The following is a 22,820-nucleotide window of genomic DNA, read 5'->3' on the forward strand; positions in this document are numbered from 1 at the left end:
AATCTGATGTTGCACTGGGTCGGTCTGCCCGAAATCCTCGTCATGGGTGGCGAACACGCTCTTCCATCTGCCCAACATCATCTGGACTTCTTCTCGTTGCTGCGCTGATAGGTCGGCTCGTTCCGTCAGTCGTCGCATCTCTTGGCTCGTTCTCCGGATCTCCTACAGCGATGTCGATCCCAGAATGACTCGCTATTTCAATATCTATACTTTGTTTCACTCACTAATTTCACTGCACGGTCACGTTCGAGCTGTCACGGTTCCTGACTCGATTTCTGGCGTGGGAACCGTGGATCGAACCCCTGTCGCACTGGCACAGTCCTCTCTCGTAAGGCGCTCTCACCGGAGTCCTCTGTACACAACCTCTCTCTTCACTCCCTTCCTGCAGACTGAGGGTGTCCATTTCAAGGCACCTAGGCCCACCCCTGAGCGGCACGCGCATCCGCCGCTCGTTAACCAACAGGGAGAAGGCGGACATTATCATCATCACATTCATCATTCATCAATACCCCTTTTTCCCCTCACTGTATATGTTTCTTTTCCCTTTTTTACCTCCTTTATGATGAATTCCTGTTCTGTTCTTTGGCTATATAGAAGTGTCTATTTGTACGTCTCTAAATGTTTTGATGATTTGAACACGGTGGACCCTCTTGTAAACAAGTGTAATGCTTTATTGGGTCGTCCACTCACACACACACACACACACAATGCATTTGCGCCAGGATTATCATCATTAGTGGTATCACATTTATCCAGCATAGGGAAAATAAAGAAAAACAACAAAAAAAAGAAACATAGAGAAACCTTCTCCATGACCCTCTCACAGGAACGCACCATCACTCTGACACTGAAGCCTGTTTTATACTTTGTCGTAAAATGGCGTCGCTCGGCGACAATATCGAGCAAGCTCACATAGCTTGTAGATCGGCTGGCTACCTTCAGCACGCAATGCCATCGTACGACAGCGAATAAGTTAAGAATTATGATCTCTCTTTCTTCTGTATTAAATGTTTTGGTTGACATGTCAGCCAACATTAACATAACATAATGTCTCTGTTAAACCTCATATGTCAAAAACTGTTCAAATTCAAAAATAGCAAAAGTAGCAGATCGACAAGCTCAAAGTGTGTTGCTTTGCTTCGTTTAAAACATGGAGATAAGAGTTTTCTGCCCGACAGCAACGATAACATCTCTTTCTCCAGGAGTCCTTCGGTCATGGGGATCCTAGCTGCAGACAGGAAGTTTCTAGGAGAAATCGGGGTCCTTGATGAAGGAATGCAAGTATATGGTGGGGAAAACGTTGAGCTAGGAATCCGAGTGAGTAAACCACAACAATACAGCACATGAGAATTTGGGCTTGTTTCTGTGGTAATCTAGAACATCTTACATTTGGTTATTTGTCTCCACCAGGCCGAAGGCATGGGGAGAGAGTATGTTTTGCACTCCGTCCGTGTGTGTGTGTGTGTGTGTGTGTGTGTGTGTCCTTCCTTCCGTCCTTCCGTCCGTCCGTTATCAGCTAATCTTCGCCACCGTTGGCCCGATCCATGCCAAACTGTGCACACACACTCCCTGGATGCCAACGACGAACCTCTGCCCCAAATATTCCTCAACGGCCTGTTATAGCACCACCATGAGGCCGATTTAGGCAAAACACATTTCTGTAGATAACTTGTACAGATTGTATCCATACATCACACAATTCGGTATGTGTGATGTCATGTGATCAACACAGATCTGCACAATTTCCCATCTTCCATCCTGATTGGCTAAGATTGGCTTCCAAAGCTCACATGATTGGTCCGTTTCGAACAAAATGCCACAAATCACAAACAGTGTCCAATTTCCATGAAATTATAAACGCACATTCATTCATGTGATCAAGACGATTTGTACAAAATGCTGCACATGTCCTGCTCATCCACAATTCTATCCTCAGAGATTCTATGAGTGATCTGGCTCTGCATTTCCTCAACAAAATGAAGAAAAGTGTTGCAAGAAACAAACAAAAAAACATGTTTATTTTACCTAAACATTTTGCCAAACATCACACACACTCCTATCCTCCTGGTGGAGACCTGTGCCCAGAAGGGCACTTTTTCTAGTTATCCTTCTTTTCTTTTCTTTTTCTTTTCCCCTTTTTTTTTTTTACACCTGTCATTGAATCATCATCATTCCAAGGGCCTCTGTTTTTATGGAATTTTACTCTTTCCATCTTACCCAGTCAGACAGGGGAGTGAGACAGGACTGTAGAAGCTCCTCTCAAAATTTGGGAAGTAGACCTTCTCCAAAGCTGAGGTTTTAAATAATACTCAACAATACGTAATAATGTTTTCACAAAGGTCACAAGCACATACACAATCCTAGTAATTGCTTTATATAGTTAGGATCTAAATACACATAATTGTATTCATAGCTGTTAGACATAGTCTCCGTTCTTATTGTCTCCACCAGGCCGAAGGCATGTGGGGAGAGTATGTTTTGCACTCCGTCCGTGTGTCCGTCCGTCCGTCCGTCCTTCCGTCCGTCCGGTATCAGCTAATCTCCGGCACCGTTGGCCCGATCCATGCCAAACTGTGCATACACACTCCCTGTATGCCAACGACGAACCTCTGCCCCAAATATTCCTCAACGGCCTGTTATAGCGCCACCATGAGGCCGATTTAGGCAAAACACATTTCTGTAGATAACTCGTACACATTTTATCCATACATCACACAATTCGGTATACACTATCTCCATAGTCATGTGATCAACACGGATCTGCACAATTTCCCATCTTCCATCCTGCTTGGCTAAGATTGGCTTCCAAAGCTCACATGATTGGTATGTTTCGAACAAAATGCCACAAATCACAAACACAGTGTCCAATTTCCATGAAATTATACACGCACATTTCCACTAGGCCGAGGACAACATGCCACAATTTTTTCCCCAAATCAGCCTCACGGTGGCGCTATAACAGGCCAATTCCTGTTTTTACCTATAACTGCATAGATCTGTATACAACTTATGTATGCGCACTCCCTAGAGGCCATGGAAAAACATTTTCCCTGCATCCTTCCACATTTGCCGGTTATAGCGCCACCATGAGGCCGATTTCTGCAAAACACATTGTTTATGTTAGTCGCACAGATTTCATCCAAATCTCACACAAATCGGTACACATGATCCCTGTAGTCATGTGATCAAGACGAGCCTGTTGGCCTGATGTCCTGCTCATCCAGAATTCTATCCTCAGAGATGCTATGAGTGATCTGGCACTTTTAAGGGCACTTTTTCTAGTTATAAATTAAAATTATATAACTACAAAGTGTAGTTTTGTGAGAGGAGGTTTGGTTTGGCTCTGGTTAAGTAGTACAAATGGTAACATTTACTTTACATATGTTAAACTGAACTGAACTGAACTCATTCTGCTGAATTATATGTTCAACACCCATTTACAGGTGTGGACGTGTGGAGGGAGTGTGGAGGTCGTTCCATGTTCCAAGATAGCCCACATTGAGAGGGCCCACAAGCCCTATATGCCAGACTTAGATAAGGCCATGAGGAGGAATGCCCTGAGGGTAGCAGAGGTGTGGATGGACGAATACAAACACAACGTCAATTTGGCCTGGAACGTGCCCTTTGAGGTAATGTAGGACAGTGGTCCCTATTCTCCTAACCTTTCAAAGACCCCCAGGTTGATGTTCTTTAGTCCACGCAACCCTGTTTTTTGGCTACATAGAAGTGTATATTTGTACGTCTCTAAATGTTATGATGAATTGAACATGGTGGACCCTCTTAAACAAGTGTAATGCTTTATTATGGTGTCGTCCACAGTTAACAGTTTTGTATTGAGTTGTGCTTGAAATGTACTGTAATTCTCCAATCTGTTAATACATCTTTCAATCAATCAATCAATTAATCAAAACCCCATCTATACTTTCCCAGAAGTCCACGCCCACAAAAGTCATAGACTATGACGTAGGCGAAACTGCCGTGCCCGACTGTGCTTTCTGCTCCTCATACTGCACGTCACTGGCTTCCCCTCTGCATTGTTCCTGTTCTAACTCCACACGCGACGGTGCTCCGCGCGCCTCACTGACCCTTGCGCGACATTGATCTGTCCTCTGGCACCAACATAGACTCCTTTCACAATTTTCAATGTGCTTGTATTATTTTATTTACTTTAATTTTGGAAAATAATCCCATCCGCGCTCTCTTCAACCACCGCGGATGCTGCCTACATTCCGAGAAAACAGCCTTTAAAAACGGCACACAAACAGGAACTCCACTCCTTTGTTTCCTTTTTGGTCTACGGCCGATCACGTGACGCGCGCGTCTACGCAGTGCAAGGCATGCTGGGTTACAGGTGCATGATGCAGAGTTTTTAAAATATATAATTATTTTCTTTTTGAGGGGCGCTATATTCAGCTAGTATAGATCATTGTCCTAACATTAAATGCCATTGACAATGAATGGAGATGTCATTTCTTATATGATTTATGTCATAGGCCTATGTGTCTGAGCAAATCGTCTATTTTGTCTTAACACAACCATTAAATGCCATTGACAATGAATGAAGAATTTACGTCATATGTAGATGAGCAAATCGTCAATTTTGTCCTACACAAACATTAAATGACATTGACAATGATTGGAGAATTTACGTCTATATGTAGACGAGCAAATCGGCTATTTTCTTCCTACACAAGGATTAAATTCCCATTGACAATGAATGGAGAATTGATGTCATATGTGTCTAAGCAAATCGGTAATTTTGTTAAATTCCCATTGACAACGAATGGAGAATGTGTCTGAGCAAATCGACATGTTACGTCATGATGATGTGTGGTGTGATTTTTTAAGCTAGATGTGAGCGCGGAAGGCACACAAACCTAGTTTGATACAATTAGCTATTTCTGAGATTGTACAAGGTACAATTACAGGTGGTGACCCTCAAGGACCTCACTTTGAGAACCACTATCACACAGTATACCGTAAAACTAATTCTGCAAGTCTCCCCCCCCCCCCCCCCCCCCCATTCAAGGACCATGGGATAGATATTGGAGACGTGTCAGAGAGGAAGAAGCTCAGAGAGAAGCTGAAATGTAAGCCTTTCAAGTGGTACCTGGAGAACGTATATCCACAACTGGATCCCTTGGACGATCTTCTGGACGACCTTCTGGCTTATGGTGGAGTAAGTTTACGGTGGCGGTGGGTGGCGCTAAATTAAGCAATATTACACGAGAGACGAGAGGGTGTTTTTTATCGTCATTAATGCACACCTGCGGTGTCGTAGGAATTTGCCCACAGGGCGTGTTCCGAAAGGTATCGCAGAAGTGCATGAATGACGAAACACCCTTGAGTGTAATATTGCAATTATACAACAGTTACCCTTAAAACTAAGATAATCGCCGAAAAATTATGTTTTTTCAATGACAGATGTATCGCCACTACGACCACCGAGTCTGCTGCGCTCTGAGAGAAAAGCACGGCTGAATTCTTTGTTTTGATTAGCCGTGCCATTATCGTGGTTTAAGCACGGCTAGAAAGCTGTTTCAACCAATCAGATTGCTTCCTCAAAACGACCTGTTGTATAATACTTAATGCACACCATACTGGGCATTCACTAACCGTGTTCCCGATTGTATCTGTTAATGGAGAAGATGCAACTCTTCCGTCTCATTTCTGGCTCGGTTACAGAATTATATTCTGTATAACCACTTGTGCGGACCACAAGTTGATTGTATACTAATATAGTATACTCACATGACTTTTTCATCATGTGGCAGCGGTGGCCGAACGGATTGCGGAGCGGTCTTGATACCGGAAGGTCGCCAGTTCGAATCAGCGGTCCGACACGTTAAAATTACCACCCCATTGAACCACTACGATGAAATGTTCTATGAGCAGGGCCTGGCTGGAAACAAGTTCTTGAGCTTAGCCCAGATACCCTGGGTAAATATAGTAATCATTTCATTTCTTCAATCAAATCTTAATTGCGAATTAACCACACTTTACGCCGTTGATTATCCACTTGGGACTCGTATGACCGCGGTGGCTGGCACAAGTTTTACCGGCCCTCTATAGCTGTAGCTAGGTCAAGTTAACAATTTAATATTGCCTAAGATGTATAGGGTTACTAGTACTAGCTGGATGATAAAATGAATAGGATTAAAGGGTGATGCTTGAAAGCATTTGTAGCATTTCTTTTAAGGGCAAGGTGCAAAGAGCAAAAAGTGTGTGGAGAATGGCAGGAATTTTGTTTTTTAGGCCTAAGTGGTCAAGCCTGAGTTTCTTAAAAAGATCGAGGATAGATACGATTATTGTGTCTAAGACTTTGGCTTGTGTTTAGATGTTGAATTTTATAAAAGTATGTAATAATAGTTTCGTATAAAAGAAAATCAAACTATTATAGGTTTTTTATAAAATCACAAATATATACTATAAAACACTGCTTTTATAAAATCAGTGTTTTTGAGTGGTGCAAACCACTCCAACAACCAGCTTTGTCTGTATGTTTGTGTACCTGTGTACGTGTCCGTGCACAGGTGAGCATGGTTACCATGGTCACTGACATTACGTCAGACCACAGCTGATCAGGCTATATAAGACCTTGCACCACTCAGTTCACACGGGTGTGATCTTTTTATAAAATATAGATTTTTGAAGATTTATAAGATGTACATTTTTAATGCAGAATTAATAATATAAAAGTAAACAAAAATAATGCTGTTTGTGATAATGTAATGACAGGTGCATTAGGGCCACAATTAAATAATGTAAGGAAGTGGCACTGATATTCCCTGTCTCAGTTTATTTAATGAGCCTGGCCAATTAAATAAACAAGCTATGGGACTGTGTTGTACAGCTGATAGTGTACATACTGTACACACTAATACATGTGTTTCTTTCTGTTCTTGATTCGTGGAAAACAAAGATGAAGAACATGAATGCCAGCATGTGCATCGATCAAGGGCCTGTGCCAGGGCATACACCCATTGCATACGGCTGCCATTACTATAACTCTCAGGTGAGTATCATCTACACATGGAATTGTGGCCTCCTGAAAATGTTGGAAACCAAAAATAACAGATCTACAGGTTGCTGTGTGACCTGATAGATTAGACTATTGTCTGCATCTAATTGTGAGAACACCCCAAAAGATTTTCGCCGTGGGCATTGGACCCCCCAACAACTAAACAAGTATCAGGCTGTAGATAAACCTTGTGTACCTGTTTCTGTTGGCAAATCTTCTGATGTTTTTTTTTCTTTACTTCAGTACACTTATTACCGTGGGAGTGGTGAGCTATACATTGGCGGCATCAAGTCCCACAAGTACAATGAGAACAGGTGTCTGGTTGATATGGGCGAAGCAAATCCCATCCCCGGCTTGTACGAATGTAAACAAGCTACGGAGAAGGGCATGAGCCGTTTCTGGGATTTCACTCAGGTACTGTGCTATTTACCAACAACACAGTGTTAACGGCTTTCAACCGGAGTCTCTATTTTGAGTGTGTTATTATAGTTAAAAATCCAAAATATCTTCCCCATATTTTGTGGGGATTTCATGTTGATTAAGTATGATTAAGTATATGGCGTGTGGTTTAATGCCAACCAGAACTATTCCAGTAAACTTTTCCAGGTTTACCACATATAACATATACTCATGTAGGTTTTCATTTCCTTACTAGTACTCACTATGCTATGCATTACTTATGTGCACTTTTGTAACAACAGCATACCCTCTAGTTCCCTACATTTTAATGGGTTTGTATTATATCCATTTCTGCGGATATAGAATATTTTCCTATAATAACTATATTTTACAACCATCTACTTTCCTAGTAGGTTCCCGTGAACTACTAAGCAATTTACATAATTGGATGGGCTTACAATGAATACCATATCAATAGCTTCCTAGGAAATATACTGTATTTCATTACGATGTACTTTCCTGGTATGTAATTACTACTCAGGAGAGACACACTTCAACCGTTGCTTTTCTGGTTCTCTCTTTTCAGGGTAAAGAAATTAAGAACAAAAAGACCAAAAGATGTTTGGAGATCACAGACAGACAACTGGTGGTCCATGAATGTACCAGCCAGAGATGGGAAATCCAAAATATTATCAAACCTTTCTAGGAGATGAAGACAGACAGACAGACAGACAGACAGACAGACAGACAGACAGACAGACAGACAGACAGACAGACAGACAGACAGACAGACAGACAGACAGACAGACAGACAGACAGACAGTGTGTGTGTGTGTGTGTGTGTGTGTGTGTGTGTGTGTGTGTGTGTGTGTGTGTGTGTGTGTGTGTGTGTGTGTGTGTGTGTGTGTGGTGGTGTGTGTGTGTGTGTGTGTGTGTGTGTGTGTGTGTGTGTGTGGTGTGTGTGTGTGTGTGTGTGTGTGTGTGTGTGTGGTGTGTGTGTGTGTGTGTGTGTGTGTGTGTGTGTGTGTGTGTGTGTGTGTGTGTGTGTGTGTGTGTGTGTGTGTGTGTGTGTGTGTGTGAGTGTGAGACGTTTCAATGTTTCAAAAACACATCCGTTCACACTTAAAACAGGAAAATCATATTTTTGGCATTTGTATATTCTGAAGGACATGACATTATTGTCTGTATGGGCAAATAAAGTGAATCTTGGATTTTGTAAAGCCATTGTCTGACAGTCTTTGCATAGATCATGTATAACTGTATCATGTGACATGATACTAACCAACCATGAAACTGGCATGATAGAGCTAAATTGACACTAAGTAGCCCACAGACCCCTATTTGAAAAGACATGCCAGGGACCCCCATAAGAGAAGACTTTTAGGGCTCTAGGGGTCCTATTATGCGTGTCTTAAGTACCAGGTCTTATTACTTAACTTAAGACCTGGAGGCGTGATCAATGCCATTTGGCTATTCTGAGTGGCCAAACAGCATTGACCACGCCTCCAGGTCTTAAGTTAAGTCATAAGACCTGGTACTTAAGACACGCAAAATAGGGCCCTAGCAGTGTCAATGTTAAATATGGGGCCAGAGCCCCCTATGTGTTGTCCGTCAAATTGCATATGGACAGAGAGACTCTTCCGGACTCCTCTCAAATCTTGCGAGTTTGTTGCTGGGATAAAGAAATGTCGATAACAAAGTAGATTTACTCCTGATTTGTCTCGCTAAAAGAAGCCATTTTAGTATGAATGTTTTGTAAATATTGAGTGCCTTTTGATGATTGGGTCCAGTATTTAGTTCAGTGACCATGGAGTTAAGGAATGGTTCATAAGCTGTGTTCATGTTCACTCTCCCATTGGAAATGAATAGACTCCAACATTCTTCCTGTCTCCTAATAATGTTACTGTCCAAGCTCCAGAAACCAGCTTTTCTGATGTAAACTGGCTTCCCTATAAATCTAAGAGGCCTGTCAATGGTATGCAACACAAAACTGATGATGGGTGTTTCCTAACAAACCTGACAGTCTGAAAACATACATTTTGTTCAACTATGAATATCATTGTCATTTTATCATTTTAACAGAATGTATTGGATTACACACACACACACAAAAATAGATTCATACCGGTATCTATTTTGTGCATTAGAAGTTTCTGTCATGAAAGTATAAAGAAAAAAACTAAGACACAGAGACAAAGAGTCTTTTATTAGATTATAATCCGCAGAGCTTAAAATATTAAATTGCTTTTAATTTAGTTAATAATTAAAATACATAAAAATGAAAGCCAGAACTGAAGAACCCTGCAAACAAGAAAACAAAACAAAAATAAAATAAATAAAATAAAAAGGAGAATCATAAACCCAATCCTCTTCGATACAGAGGCTATGTCTGACGGAACCCGCTTGCGATTCTTTGTACAGTGAAGTCCAAGCAGACATTGTGCATTTTCTATACATGATATTTATGAACTAATTTCCTCTTTGATAATAAAAAAAAGAAAAGAAAAATAGAAAGAAAATATTAAAGGGACAAAAACAATATCTAAATGTTGCGCTGGGAATATTGATGACATGTCTTGCCTTCAGCAGTTGTGGACAGTAACAAAGTACAATTACTCTAGTACTGTACTTAAGTAAGCTTTTTGAGTATCAGAACTTTACTTGGGTGTATTTATGGATACTTCCAAGTTTCACTCCACTGCATTGCAAAGACCAATGTTGTACTTTTGACTCCACTACATTTCTACGAATGAAAAAAAGTACATTATGAATTAACCACTTAAGCCATATTTCAAATATAGTGAAAACAACTGATCTACAATCTCACATGTTGTGATGCGCTGTAGTGAGCTTGTAGATCTGCTATTTTCACTATCATCGAAATTTGTTTGTACTACTGCCATTTGTACTTTTTTAAAGCAAGTAACTCAAAGTACAAATCTGACAGAGCAAGTCTCACTTGAAATGGAGCAATATTTTACCAGGAGTATCTATATTTTTACTCAAGTACTGGGGGAGGGGGGGGGGGGGGGGGGGGGGGGGGTGAGTACTTTGTCCACCTCTGAATTTCAGCAATTTGCAAACAGCAGGGCAGAAGGAAAGAAAATGCCCCCAACAACCTGCCACATTATCCCCCCCTGTCACCACCTGTCCTCACTGTGGGCATGCAGACATTGAGAAATGTCTTTGTCCTTCTCCTGTGCTACTGGAGAGAGGGGAGGGGACGGGAAGGAGAGGCTTCTGCCACGCTGTAACCCGGCAAACAAGCTCTGACGTCTGGGGAAGAGGTGTCCGCCAACCTTCACTAGTAGGGCCAGATATGGGCTTCAGTCTCGTTAATAGCAGTTCCCTCTGACCAGATTAAATATCTAATATACAATCTTTATATCTTCTTCTGTCTCTCAATCTTTTGTGTGGCATTTGCCACTGAAGCCTGATTTATACTTAATCATAAGATGGTGATGCTCGCAGAAAATTGTTGATCTTGTAGTTTTTCGGCAAGGGCGACACCATGGTAAGACAGCGTATAAATTAAGCAGTACTCATTACTCAGTGTATACATCCTTTTGCAGACACACATAAATCTGATCCAATTGCAAATAACTGTAAACAAAGCCTTGGCCATGTCACTGTGGCAGTAAAGATCTATTCTGTATCAAATGTTTTGGTTGACAACTTGACATGTCAGACACATAATGTAACCAGTCACAATATCTTCTCCAGGAGTCCATCGGTCATGGGGATCCTAGCTGCAGACAGGAAGTTTCTAGGAGAAATTGGGGCCCTTGATGAAGGAATGCAAGTATATGGTGGGGAAAACGTTGAGCTAGGAATCCGAGTGAGTCAACCACAACAATACAGCACATGAGAGCATATGGATCAACAATTGGGCTTGTTTCTGTTTTTATCTCATATGCTTACATTTTGTCACTGACGGATGGAAAACTTGGAAAACCGCTTTCATTTTCACTTAATTTTTGAGTGGTGCAACCACTCCTATAGACAGATATGTGTGTCCCTGGGTCCCTGGCTGGCTCATGGCTGGGTCTGTCTGAGCACGAAAATAGCATTTGGTTGGTTTTCACAACCAAGTGTCACTGTTGCGCAGCCTACCACACACACACACACACACACATATTAACTGTATATATGATGATTTGTGGTGGTACAGTACAGTACAGTACAGTACAGTACAGTACAGTACAGTACAGGAACCCCCTGGGGACCCCCACATGGTAACTCTGTCATTTCTCGACCGTTTCGGACACAGGGCGGCTCGCCGGAACCGGGCCGGCACCCTGACCGCGTTTTCTTCACATGCCCATGTTGCGAGCTTGTACAGTAGGTTGGCTATTTTTGCAACCTTTGCATGAAACTCTTGGACGACGAAGTCGGGCATTCATTCACCAAAAGAAAGTAGACATATGTTGATATAAGGTTTCTGCCTGATAGCAATGATATGGTGTCTTTTTTGACACCTGTCAATCAGCAATGTTCAAAGGGGTGGTGGAGGATGTGGGTTCGAATCCTTCGTGTGGTGATGCATCTAGCTTTGTCGAGCTTCTACGAACACGTGGCCTGTGTTTGGAGAAGGGAAGCTGGGTAGGATCTAGGATGATATCACTGCACATATTCCTATGGGCTGGGGTGGCACCGAGGAGTGTCAGCAAGGAGTGTTGGGTGGGAGGAGTATAGGACGAAGGCTGTACGTGATGTCCTCCCGGTGGGGACTCCTCACTGGCAGGTGAGTCTGTGGGATACAACAGTGATAACACACACTGTGTGTGTGTGTGTGTGTGGGGAGGAATTAATTGGCATAAAAATTAAAAGAAAAAAACATATTTATTTTTAAAATAAGTCACTTTCGTGTAAAATGGAGTTTATATGTAGACATATGGGGGCATATGGGGGCAGATTAAATGAATGTCAAATATCTAAAAGAAAACAACAACTTAAGAACTCTCTGGAGTGCACACAAAACACAGAATAGATGGTAAAATGAGCCCAGAAGTGTTAACACGTAACTGAACTCATTCTGCTGAATTTCATCAAGTTCTGGGGGGAACATAATACAATCTCAGCTATTTTCTGCAAAGACATTTGGTGCAGTGGGGAAAATACACATTACAGCACTTTCATTAAGGAGGGTCTAAGTTGTAAATAATAGCCATTATTACAGGTGTGGACGTGTGGAGGGAGTATAGAGGTTGTTCCTTGCTCCAAGATTGCCCACATTGAGAGGGCCCACAAGCCCTATATGCCAGACCTGGTCCCCGCAATGAAGAGGAATGCCCTTAGGGTAGCAGAGGTGTGGATGGACGAGTACAAACACAATGTCAATTTGGCCTGGAGGATGCCATTCAAGGTAATGTAGGACAGTGGTTCTCGTACTTTTTTCATGCCAAGGAAAGGATCCCTAAATGAAAAGGTATTTGGCCACAGTACCCCATCTGAAACTATCTTGTGGCAAAAATATTCTAAATTTTTCAAAAATGTAGAATATTTGGGGGAAAAAATTGGAAAATAGTAATAGATCCCACCACGACGTGTTGTGAACTTGTAGATTGGCTATTTTGAAATATCGATGCAATTGTGGTTAAAGTTAAACAGGACAACCCTGGAACCCTCTCAATGACCCCTGGTGATCCCCAGACGTCACTTTGAGAACCACTCATACACTATCACACATACAGTAAACAAGACTAATTCTGACCCATCAAGGACCATGGGATAGATATCGGAGATGTGTCAGAGAGGAAGAAGCTCCGAAAGAGGCTCAAATGTAAGCCTTTCAAGTGGTACCTGGAGAACGTGTATCCACAACTGGATCCCTTGGACGATCTTGTGGCCTCTGGTGAAGTAAGTTTACGGTGGGTGGAGCTTGGAGCTAAAGACATAAACTATTTTACATGCACAGTAGCCTCCCACAGCTTTCTCCATAGCATGAGGAGATAAAACCTGGAAAATAATGAATGCCTATAAAGCGTCTAAATGGACAGTGCCAAAGAAAGCGTCAATAATGAATCAGAAACAGTACAGGTCACGTGGTTCATGCATCGTGCACGCTTCATCAATACCAATATAGTGTTACATTTTTGTTTTATGTTTGAGCACTCATAAATTCCAAATCAACCTTTTCAATCTTGCCCCTGACTACCCCATATTACTATAAAAATACTATACTAAAACTTTAAAAATATAAATTATATATTTAAAACTACGCCTTTTCAAAGACCAAATAAAAAACAAACTAAAGAAAATTAATTAAAATTAACTGCAATTGCAAAAGTGTAAAGTCAAAACAAACTTAAGATCAACGCTACTGAAAAATGCAGAACTATAATAACCAAGCTTGCCCTGCACATCCTGTCCTTGGCAGTTAGACACCTTAAAGAGATGTACTGTATTGTGCAGCCCATACTAATGCATTATCTGTTTCTCGTCTTGACTTGCATAAAACAAAGATGAAGCACATGGATACCAACTTGTGCATTGATTTTGGGCACCCCCCGTGGAATACTCCCATTGCAGACACCTGCCAACCATATGGAGGTCAAGTGAGCAACATTTACGTGTGGAATTGTGGCCTCCTGACAAGTTTGCACAATGGAAATAGCGGATGTACAAGCTCCCAACATGTTGCAGTGTGACCTTGTAGCACACACAAGATTTGATAATATTGTGTATACTTATTATTGTTGATTGACTATTTTAAGTACAAACTTAGTATACAACATGTCCAGTAGATAATCTATTTCAAGCAACTAAAACTAAGCTAAGTATACTAAAATATATAATACATTTATGTATTTATAATATATATGCAACTAAGTATCAGACTTCAGATGTACAGTATTTAAGCACAAACCTTGTGTACCTGTTTCTGTTTTCTTTATTTTTGTTTTTCTCAGTACACATATTACCGTGGGAGTGGCGAGCTATACATTGGCCGCATCAAGTCCCACAAGTACAATGAGAACAGGTGTCTGGTCGATATGGGCGAAGCCACTCACATCCCCGGCCTGTACCAATGTAAACAGGCTACGGAGAAGGGCATGAGCCGTTTCTGGGATTTCACTCAGGTAGGCTACTGTGCAACTGTACTGTGTACTGTACCAACAACACAGTCTTAACCACTTTCACATGGGGTCTCTATTTTGTGCATGTTATTATACCGTATGTGAAAATCTTCTCAAATCGTTTTGAACATTTCCCATATATAGGAAAGTAGATTCTAAACCAAATTGTATTACCATCTACAAACAATCTAGTTGTCTCCACCAGGCCGAAGGCATGGGGAGAGAGTATGTTTTGCACTCCGTCCGGGGAGAGAGTATGTTTTGCACTCCGTCCGTCCGTCCGTGTGTCCGTGTGTCCGTCCGTCCGTGTGTCCGTCCGTCTGTGAACAGCTAATCTCCGGCACCGTTAACCCGGTCGATGCCAAATTTTGCACACACACTCCCTGGATGCTAACGATGAACCTCTGCCCCAAAATTTCCAGAATGGCCTGTTATAGCGCCACCAGGAGGCCGCTTTGTGCAAAACAAGTTTTTGGACAGTACACCTACATGTTTTGTCCAAACATCACGCACACACACACACACACACACACACACACACCCGCACGCCTCCTCCTCCGCGCCACACATACACGCACAGAGGGCATTTAGCCCACACGCTGCCTACTAGTGTAGCTAATCTAGCTATCCGGTCAAACTGCAACTATCACTCAAAACAAAATAATGTTTTCTACAGTTGCGACAGTGTGGCGGTCCTACGTCACATGCATTAACGTTGGTCGCTGGTCGGACATGGTCCAGCTGATTTATTTTTGTCTAATGCGAAACAGCGTGGCTGTCCATAGTTTTTGCATGTTTTGCATGTGTTTGAATAATGTTTGCTGTATTAACACAGATGCACACACATACAGTAAATTGATCAAATCTGTGACTACTAAACTATTAAAGTAGCTTCTCAGTCCACCTTAAGACCACGTTGAAAAACAAATATTGTAGGGATTTGGAAACTTTTTTGGCAGAGTGAATTTTACTTCTTCTGTGCAACTGTGAATGAGAAACACCGTAAGCAAACTGTATGCCTTTTTCTTTCCATTGAAAGTGTACACTGTTATATTAGCAATGATTAATTAAAAGGTATTTTTTTGTAACTTTCAAAGCCTTGTCTGTATTCTTTTATTCTTTTATAACTTTGATGCTATGGAGAGGGCCACTATATTTCCACAATCACTCCAGAGGGCCACATTGCATATACTGTTGTGGCAAAAATAGCCGATCTACAAGCTCAACATGTTTTGTTGAGTTTTTTTTTTACACCTCTGACCTCTGACCTGGTGCCAATTTTTGTTTTACACCTCTGCTGCTTAGCGGACGGTGTGGTGTTGTAGAGGAGGTCTCCCCGGACGCGTGCGTATGTCACACTAGTCGAAACATAGCAGGGATTTTTGTCCAGCGTCCACTTTAGTCCACTGTAGTCTGGAAATGGGAAGTTTTTTTGAAGTTTTTTGACCTCTGACCTTGTGCCAATTTTTGTTTTACACCTCTGCTGCTTAGCGGACAGTGTGGTGTTGTAGAGGAGGTCTCCCCGGACGCGTGCGTATGTCACACTAGTCGAAACATAGCAGGGATTTTTGTCCAGCGTCCACTTTAGTCCACTGTAGTCTGGAAATGGGAAGTTTTTTTGAAGTTTTTTGACCTCTGACCTGGTGCCAATTTTTGTTTTACACCTCTGCTGCTTAGCGGACAGTGTGGTGTTGTAGAGGAGGTCTCCCCGGACGCGTGCATATGTCACACTAGTCGAAACATAGTAGAGATTTTTGTCCAGTGTCCACTTTAGTCCACTGTAGTCTGGAAATGGGAAGTTTTTTTAAGTTTTTTGACCTCTGACCTTGTGCCAATTTTTGTTTTACACCTCTGCTGCTTAGCGGACAGTGTGGTGTTGTAGAGGAGGTCTCCCCGGACGCGTGCGTATGTCACACTAGTCGAAACATAGCAGGGATTTTTGTCCAGCGTCCACTTTAGTCCACTGTAGTCTGGAAATGGGAAGTTTTTTTACATCTGACCTGGTGCCAATTTTTGTTTTACACCTCTGCTGCTTAGCGGACAGTGTGGTGTTGTAGAGGAGGTCTCACCGGACGCGTGCGTATGTCACACTAGTCGAAACATAGCAGGGAATTTTGTCCAGCGTCCACTTTATAAAGTCCATGCTCTCCAGTGAATAGCATTTATCCATTTAGATAACTTTTTAATTACTTATCTTTACACAGAAACATTACTTATTACTTATTTTTACACAGAAACATAATGTGTGTCCTATAGCATCGTTTAAATGCTTAATTAATCGTTTTAATGTGCAAATTAATCTTTTTTTCAATACTCTAGAGGGTACTCTTATTTTGAAGACATCGTCCACCGGAAGTCTTATATTTGCTAGTTTAGATTTGCCAAATTAAGGTCTCCCCAATTCATTAGGATATTGTCCTAATGAATTAGTTGGGACCCCCAAATTAAATCAGCCTAGGGTGACAGCCTGACAGGGTCCTAGGCCATTTCATTATGATTTTCATCTCTGGACTGGGTCCCCAAAACATGTTTACAATATTTTACAACAGTAGGTACTTATATTTTGTTATTTAAAGCTGTGATTATTTATTTAAGAAGCACTGTTCTGAACCAATGTTCATCGGAAAATATTTTTTTAATTGATGGCCTTAATGCCCTGGCACTTGGCCTTGTGCCCTCAAAAAGTTGACCACACTAAAGGCCAAGTGGCCTTGCCCCTAAAAGGATGAAATTCCAGGCCTGCATGTGTGTGTCCATCCGTCTCCTATTTGCATTCACACAGTAGGCAGATTACAGCCTTCACTGACTATGTACAAGTTAAGAATTTCCTGTTCTTAAATAGCACTACAAACACCTGATTAGCACATATCCTATTGTTATCAGAGGGTGTACTATTGGTTTAAGTACTGGAGCTTTTGTTTGATTCCAAGAATCAAACACACCTAACTGTCAATATGCCATGAACTAATCATCACGCCTTAAATGTCAATGTATCATTTGTTTTTAATTGCTCTCTTGCATGCATGCCATTATGCTTGTCACTATAGGATCTTCAAGCGCTTAAAGACAGAATTATGTGAACAAGACCATGAACAAGACAGCATTATTGTTCAAATACTGCTTCACCGGCTTGAAAATGAAAATTGTCCAGAATTGTAAAGATCATTTTATGTTACATTAATGTTATTTATTTTATCATTAAAATCTTAGTGTTTGCCAATTAGTTGGGGTGTCCCTATTCTGGCTATGCCATAGACCAGATAATACTTTCCAAAATATTCAAGAACATTCAAAAACGGAATAAAGAAAAAAGCTTGAGCTTGTGGCTATTTTCACTATTTCTGAGATATAGCTTGAAGGGATTTTTCACTGTAAAACATGTCATTTTCATATCTAATCTGCCTTTTGACCTTATTTGTTGTTTATTTCATTATTTAAATATAGTAATGTTCTGTTAGGCCTGTTAGTCCAAGCCTGAAATCCATGCATAAAATAACTAATTGACAAATTAAGGTCTCCCCAATTCATTAGGATATTGTCCTAATGAATTAGTTGGGACCCCCAAATTAAATTTATATTAATTAGCCTAGGGTGACAGCCTGGGTCCCCAAAACATGTTTACAATATTTTACAACAGTAGCTACTTATATTTTGTTATTTAAAGCTGTGATTATTAAGAAGCACTGTTCTGAACCAATGTTCATCGGAAAATCATTTTTTAATTGATGGCCTTAATGCCCTGGCCTTGTGCCCTCAAAAAGTTGACCACACTAAAGGCCAAGTGGCCTTGCCCCTAAAAGGATGAAATTCCAGGCCTGCATGTGTGTGTCCGTCCGTCCATCCGTCTGTGTACAGCTAATCTCCGGCCCCGTTAACCCGGTCGATGCCAAACTTTGCACACACACTCCCTAGATGCCAACGATGAACCTCTGCTCAAATTTCCCAGAAACGGCCTGTTATAGCGCCACCAGGAAGCCGACTTTTGTAAAACACATTTTTTTATATTACTACTCCATATTTTTCCACAAATCCTGCAAATCGTTACACAGTATCTCTATAGTCATGTGCTCAAGACAGATCTGTCCGATATTTCATATTCCATCCTGATTGGCTAACATTGGCTTTCAAAGTTTACAGGATTGTTTTGAACAAAAAGCCTCAAAATCATGAACGCATACAGATTTTGTCCAAACATCACGCAAATTGGTACACAGTCTCTCTAGAGCCATTCAACGAAATGGGTCTTTCAGATTTCTCAGACTCCATCTTGATTGGCTAAGATTGGCTTCCAAAGTTCGCAGGAGTGCTCAGTTTCAACCAAAATGCTGCAAATCATGAACACATCGTGTGATTTCCGTGAAATTGTGCATACACATTCCCACTAGGCCAGGAAGAAATGCCACGTGAACATTTTCAACTCAGCCTCATGGTGGCGCTATAACTGGCCGAAAAGTGTTTTTACCTCTAACTGCACGGATCTGTGGATAACTTTGTATGCCAACTCCCTAGAGGCCAAGGAAAAACCTTTGCCTGGAATTTTTCACATCTGCTCTTTATAGCACCACCAGGAGGCCGACATATGTAAAACACATTTTCTAATATTACTCCTTCAGATTTTATCCAAATTTCATGCAAATCGGTAAACATGCTCTCCATAGTCATGTGATCAAGACGGGTATGTTTGATTTCTCATAATCCACCCTCATTGCTACGATTGGCTTCTAAACTTTTCAGGAGTAGCCCGCTTTGTACCCGTTTTGTACAAATCGCCACAACTACTCAACGCAGCGTCCGATTGCGGTGAAACTGTGCATGCATATTCCAACTAGGCTGAGGAAGAAATGCCACTTGACAGTTTTCAAATCAGCCTCATGGTGGCGCTACAACAGGCCAAGCCGCGTCTCTCTCACACACACACACACACACACACACACACACACACACACACACACACACACACACACACACACACACACACACACACACACACACACACACACACACACACGTTTTCTAGTTGTAACTTATTCTATGAGTAAGCAGACACTTGCGATTGATTATGGGCACATTTCCTTAATGGTGACTCAACCAGGCAATCCGGTTTCCCTTGAGATTCTAACTCACTTTTCTGTGGAAGTTCTTGACATCCGACTTCCCAGTAACTGACAACATCGACGCGTCATCATTGTCACCAGATCATTTACTGCATTGTTTCTCAACTTGTGGTCAATACAATAAATTCAAATACAAATCTTCACTTTCATACATTACTAAATGCATGGTCAGGGACAGGGACCACATGCAACACCTTCACGGACCACCAGTGGTCCACGGACCACGTGTTGAAAACCCATGTTGTACACCATCACTTGTTTACCTTTACTACCACCATATGATAATATTGTATCTGTATTTATTGTCTCCACCAGGCCGAAGGCATGGGGAGTGGTCTCCACCAGGCCGAAGGCATGGGGAGAGAGTATGTTTTGCACTCCGTCCGTCCGTCCGTGTGTCCGTCCGTCCGTCCGTCCGTCTGTGAACAGCTAATCTCCGGCACCGTTAACCCGGTCGATGCCAAATTTTGCACACACACTCCCTGGATGCCAACGATGAACCTCTGCCCCAAAATTTCCAGAACGGCCTGTTATAGCGCCACCAGGAGGCCGCTTTGTGCAAAACAAGTTTTTGGACAGTACACCTACAGATTTTGTCCAAACATCACGCAAATTGGTACACAGTCTCTCTAGAGCCATTCAACGAAATGGGTCTTTCAGATTTCAGACTCCATCCTGATTGGCTAAGATTGGCTTCCAAAGTTCGCAGGAGTGCTCAGTTTCAAACAAAATGCTGCAAATCATGAACACATCTTGTGATTTCCGTGAAATTGTGCACGCACACTAGGCCGAGTGAAATGCCACATGAACATTTTCAACTCAGCCTCATGGTGGCGCTATAACTGGCCGAAAAGTGTTTTTACCTCTAACTCCACGGATCTGTGGATAACTTTGTATGCCAACTCCCTAGAGGCCAAGGAAAAACCTTTGCCTGGAATTTTTCACATCTGCTCTTTATAGCGCCACCTGGAGGCCGACATATGTAAAACACATTTTCTAATATTACTCCTTCAGATTTTATCCAAATTTCACGCACATCGGTACACATGCTCTCTATAGTCATGTGATCAAGACGGGTTTGTTTGATTTCTCATAATCCACCCTCATTGGCTACGATTGGCTTCTAAACTTTTCAGGAGTAGCCCGCTTTGTACCCGTTTTGTACAAATCGCCACAACTACTCAACGCAGCGTCCGATTGTGGTGAAACTGTGCATGCATATTCACACTAGGCTTTGGAAGAAATGCCACTTGACAGTTTTCAAATCAGCCTCATGGTGGTGCTACAACAGGCCAAGCCGCGTCTCACACACACACACACACACACACACACACACACACACACACACACACACACACACACACACACACACACACACACACACACACACACACACACACACACACACGTTTATATTGCTCCTAAACATTTTGCCAAAAATCACACACACACACTCCTATCCTCCTGGTGGAGACCTGTGCCCAGAAGGGCACTTTTTCTAGTTATTAATATTTTCCTAGTAATATTTGAATACCATCTTTTTGACCACTTTCCTGGTATCTTATTACTACTCAGTCAGGAGACAAACTTAAAATTGTTGCTTTTCTGGTTCTCTTCTTTTTAGGGTAAAGAAATGAAGAATATAAAGACAAAGAGATGTTTGGAGATCACAGACAGTCAACTGGTGGTCCAGGAATGTACCGGCCAGAGATGGGAAATGCAAAATATTATCAAACCTTGCGTGCGTGCGTGCGTGCGTGCGTGCGTGCGTGCGTGCGTGCGTGCGTGCGTGCGTGCCTGCGTGTGTGCGTGCCTGCGTGCGTGCGATGGCGAGTCACCCAGTGAGTGAGTGATTGAGAGCCTTTTTGTAGAAATTGTGGATTCTACAATGTAAATAAAATGTTTTTATTGAATGCATTATTTTTTACTTCTGTGCTATTCTGTAGTACTATTGTCTTTCTTGCCTATTTATCTATCTATCTATCTATCTATCTATCTATCTATCTATCTATCTATCTATCTATCTATCTATCTATCTATCTATCTATCTATCTACTGTATCTATCTATCTATCTATCTATCTCATAGTGTCATAACATCATGACACTATATTTATAGCCGTTTATCCGGACACACACACACACACACACACACACACACACACACACACACACACACACACACACACACACACACACACACACACACACACACACACACAGAGCAGGCAGGACTAACTTGTTCAGTGAGTTCATCTTGGTCGGTACAAGATCCTTGTTTCATGAGGAGATGAGGACTTGACCGGACTTGACAGTGTCCTTGACAGTGTCCTTGACAGTGAGTGACAATGAGAGTTGTGTGGATGAAACGTAAGTGTCCTATCCTGCTGTTGCTGGGAGCAATTATACTGGCCAGCTATATGTCATTCATGAATGGATACAACCCATTAAAAACAAGTGACCATGAGAAGGACAAAGCACCTTTGGTACCAAGATTTACAGATTCGGAGCCAAGATTTTCACATCTGGAGCCAAACATCAGTAACCTCCGTGAGTTGAGCAATAATTTATTAATCTTCTATTGTATGACATGAATACATTAATATGGATGAATAATTGCCCAAATTATTCAATTGTAATTGTATGCTTGCTAATTGCTTATAACATTAGTGTATGATTGTTTATGTCTTAGAATCGTAAACAGTAGAGCAGGGTTTATCACATGGGTACACCCCATGGTGCTGTGATGCCAGTCCAGGGGTGCTGCAGAAGCGGAATACTTTGATAATATTTAAGCTAGATTTGACCAATATCCCAAATTATTTTATGTGAATTTAAATGTCAAGTGTTATTTTCAATTAGTTCTAACCGGGTCCGGAACAGATATTCCTGACAGACATACTATTAATACTACTACTAATCCAGTTTGGCAGTGTGCTGCGGGTTCGACTCCCGATGGCCCTTACTGCATGTCTTCCCCCTTATCTCTCTCCCCATTTCCTGTCAGCCTACTGTCTGTCCCTCCATAAAATATATTAAAAAAAATAAAAACATTTGATATTTGATTAGATATGAATGCATTATCTGACAAATTGATTTGAATAAGTGATCATAATGCAAATCCCCTACTAGGCTACTCATTCTTGATGTATCTAATTTAGTTTCCCTTGTGTTGACAGACAACTTGATTAAAATCTTGGAACAAAAA

The 22,820-nt window shown here is 41.6% G+C and overlaps 1 protein-coding gene across 1 annotated transcript in view; it reads left to right on the top strand.

Moving 5' to 3' along the window:
• The window catches only part of LOC306923916 (putative polypeptide N-acetylgalactosaminyltransferase 8), a gene marked incomplete at both ends in the record, with an annotated part of 34,085 nt that extends 11,281 nt beyond the window's left edge, over window positions 1-22,804 (top strand). Inside the window, 7 exons of the mRNA XM_079502263.1 lie at window positions 1,203-1,317; window positions 3,444-3,629; window positions 5,030-5,179; window positions 6,923-7,015; window positions 7,265-7,435; window positions 21,238-21,332; window positions 22,792-22,804. Coding sequence (XP_079358389.1) covers window positions 1,203-1,317; window positions 3,444-3,629; window positions 5,030-5,179; window positions 6,923-7,015; window positions 7,265-7,435; window positions 21,238-21,332; window positions 22,792-22,804 — 823 coding nt within the window. The remainder of the gene's footprint in view (window positions 1-1,202; window positions 1,318-3,443; window positions 3,630-5,029; window positions 5,180-6,922; window positions 7,016-7,264; window positions 7,436-21,237; window positions 21,333-22,791) is intronic.
• Between the last annotated feature and the right edge of the window lie 16 nt (window positions 22,805-22,820).

The sequence above is a fragment of the Electrona antarctica genome, assembly GCF_951216825.1.
Source record: "Electrona antarctica genome assembly, chromosome: 5".
In the NCBI taxonomy this organism is placed as follows: Eukaryota; Metazoa; Chordata; class Actinopteri; order Myctophiformes; family Myctophidae; genus Electrona; species Electrona antarctica.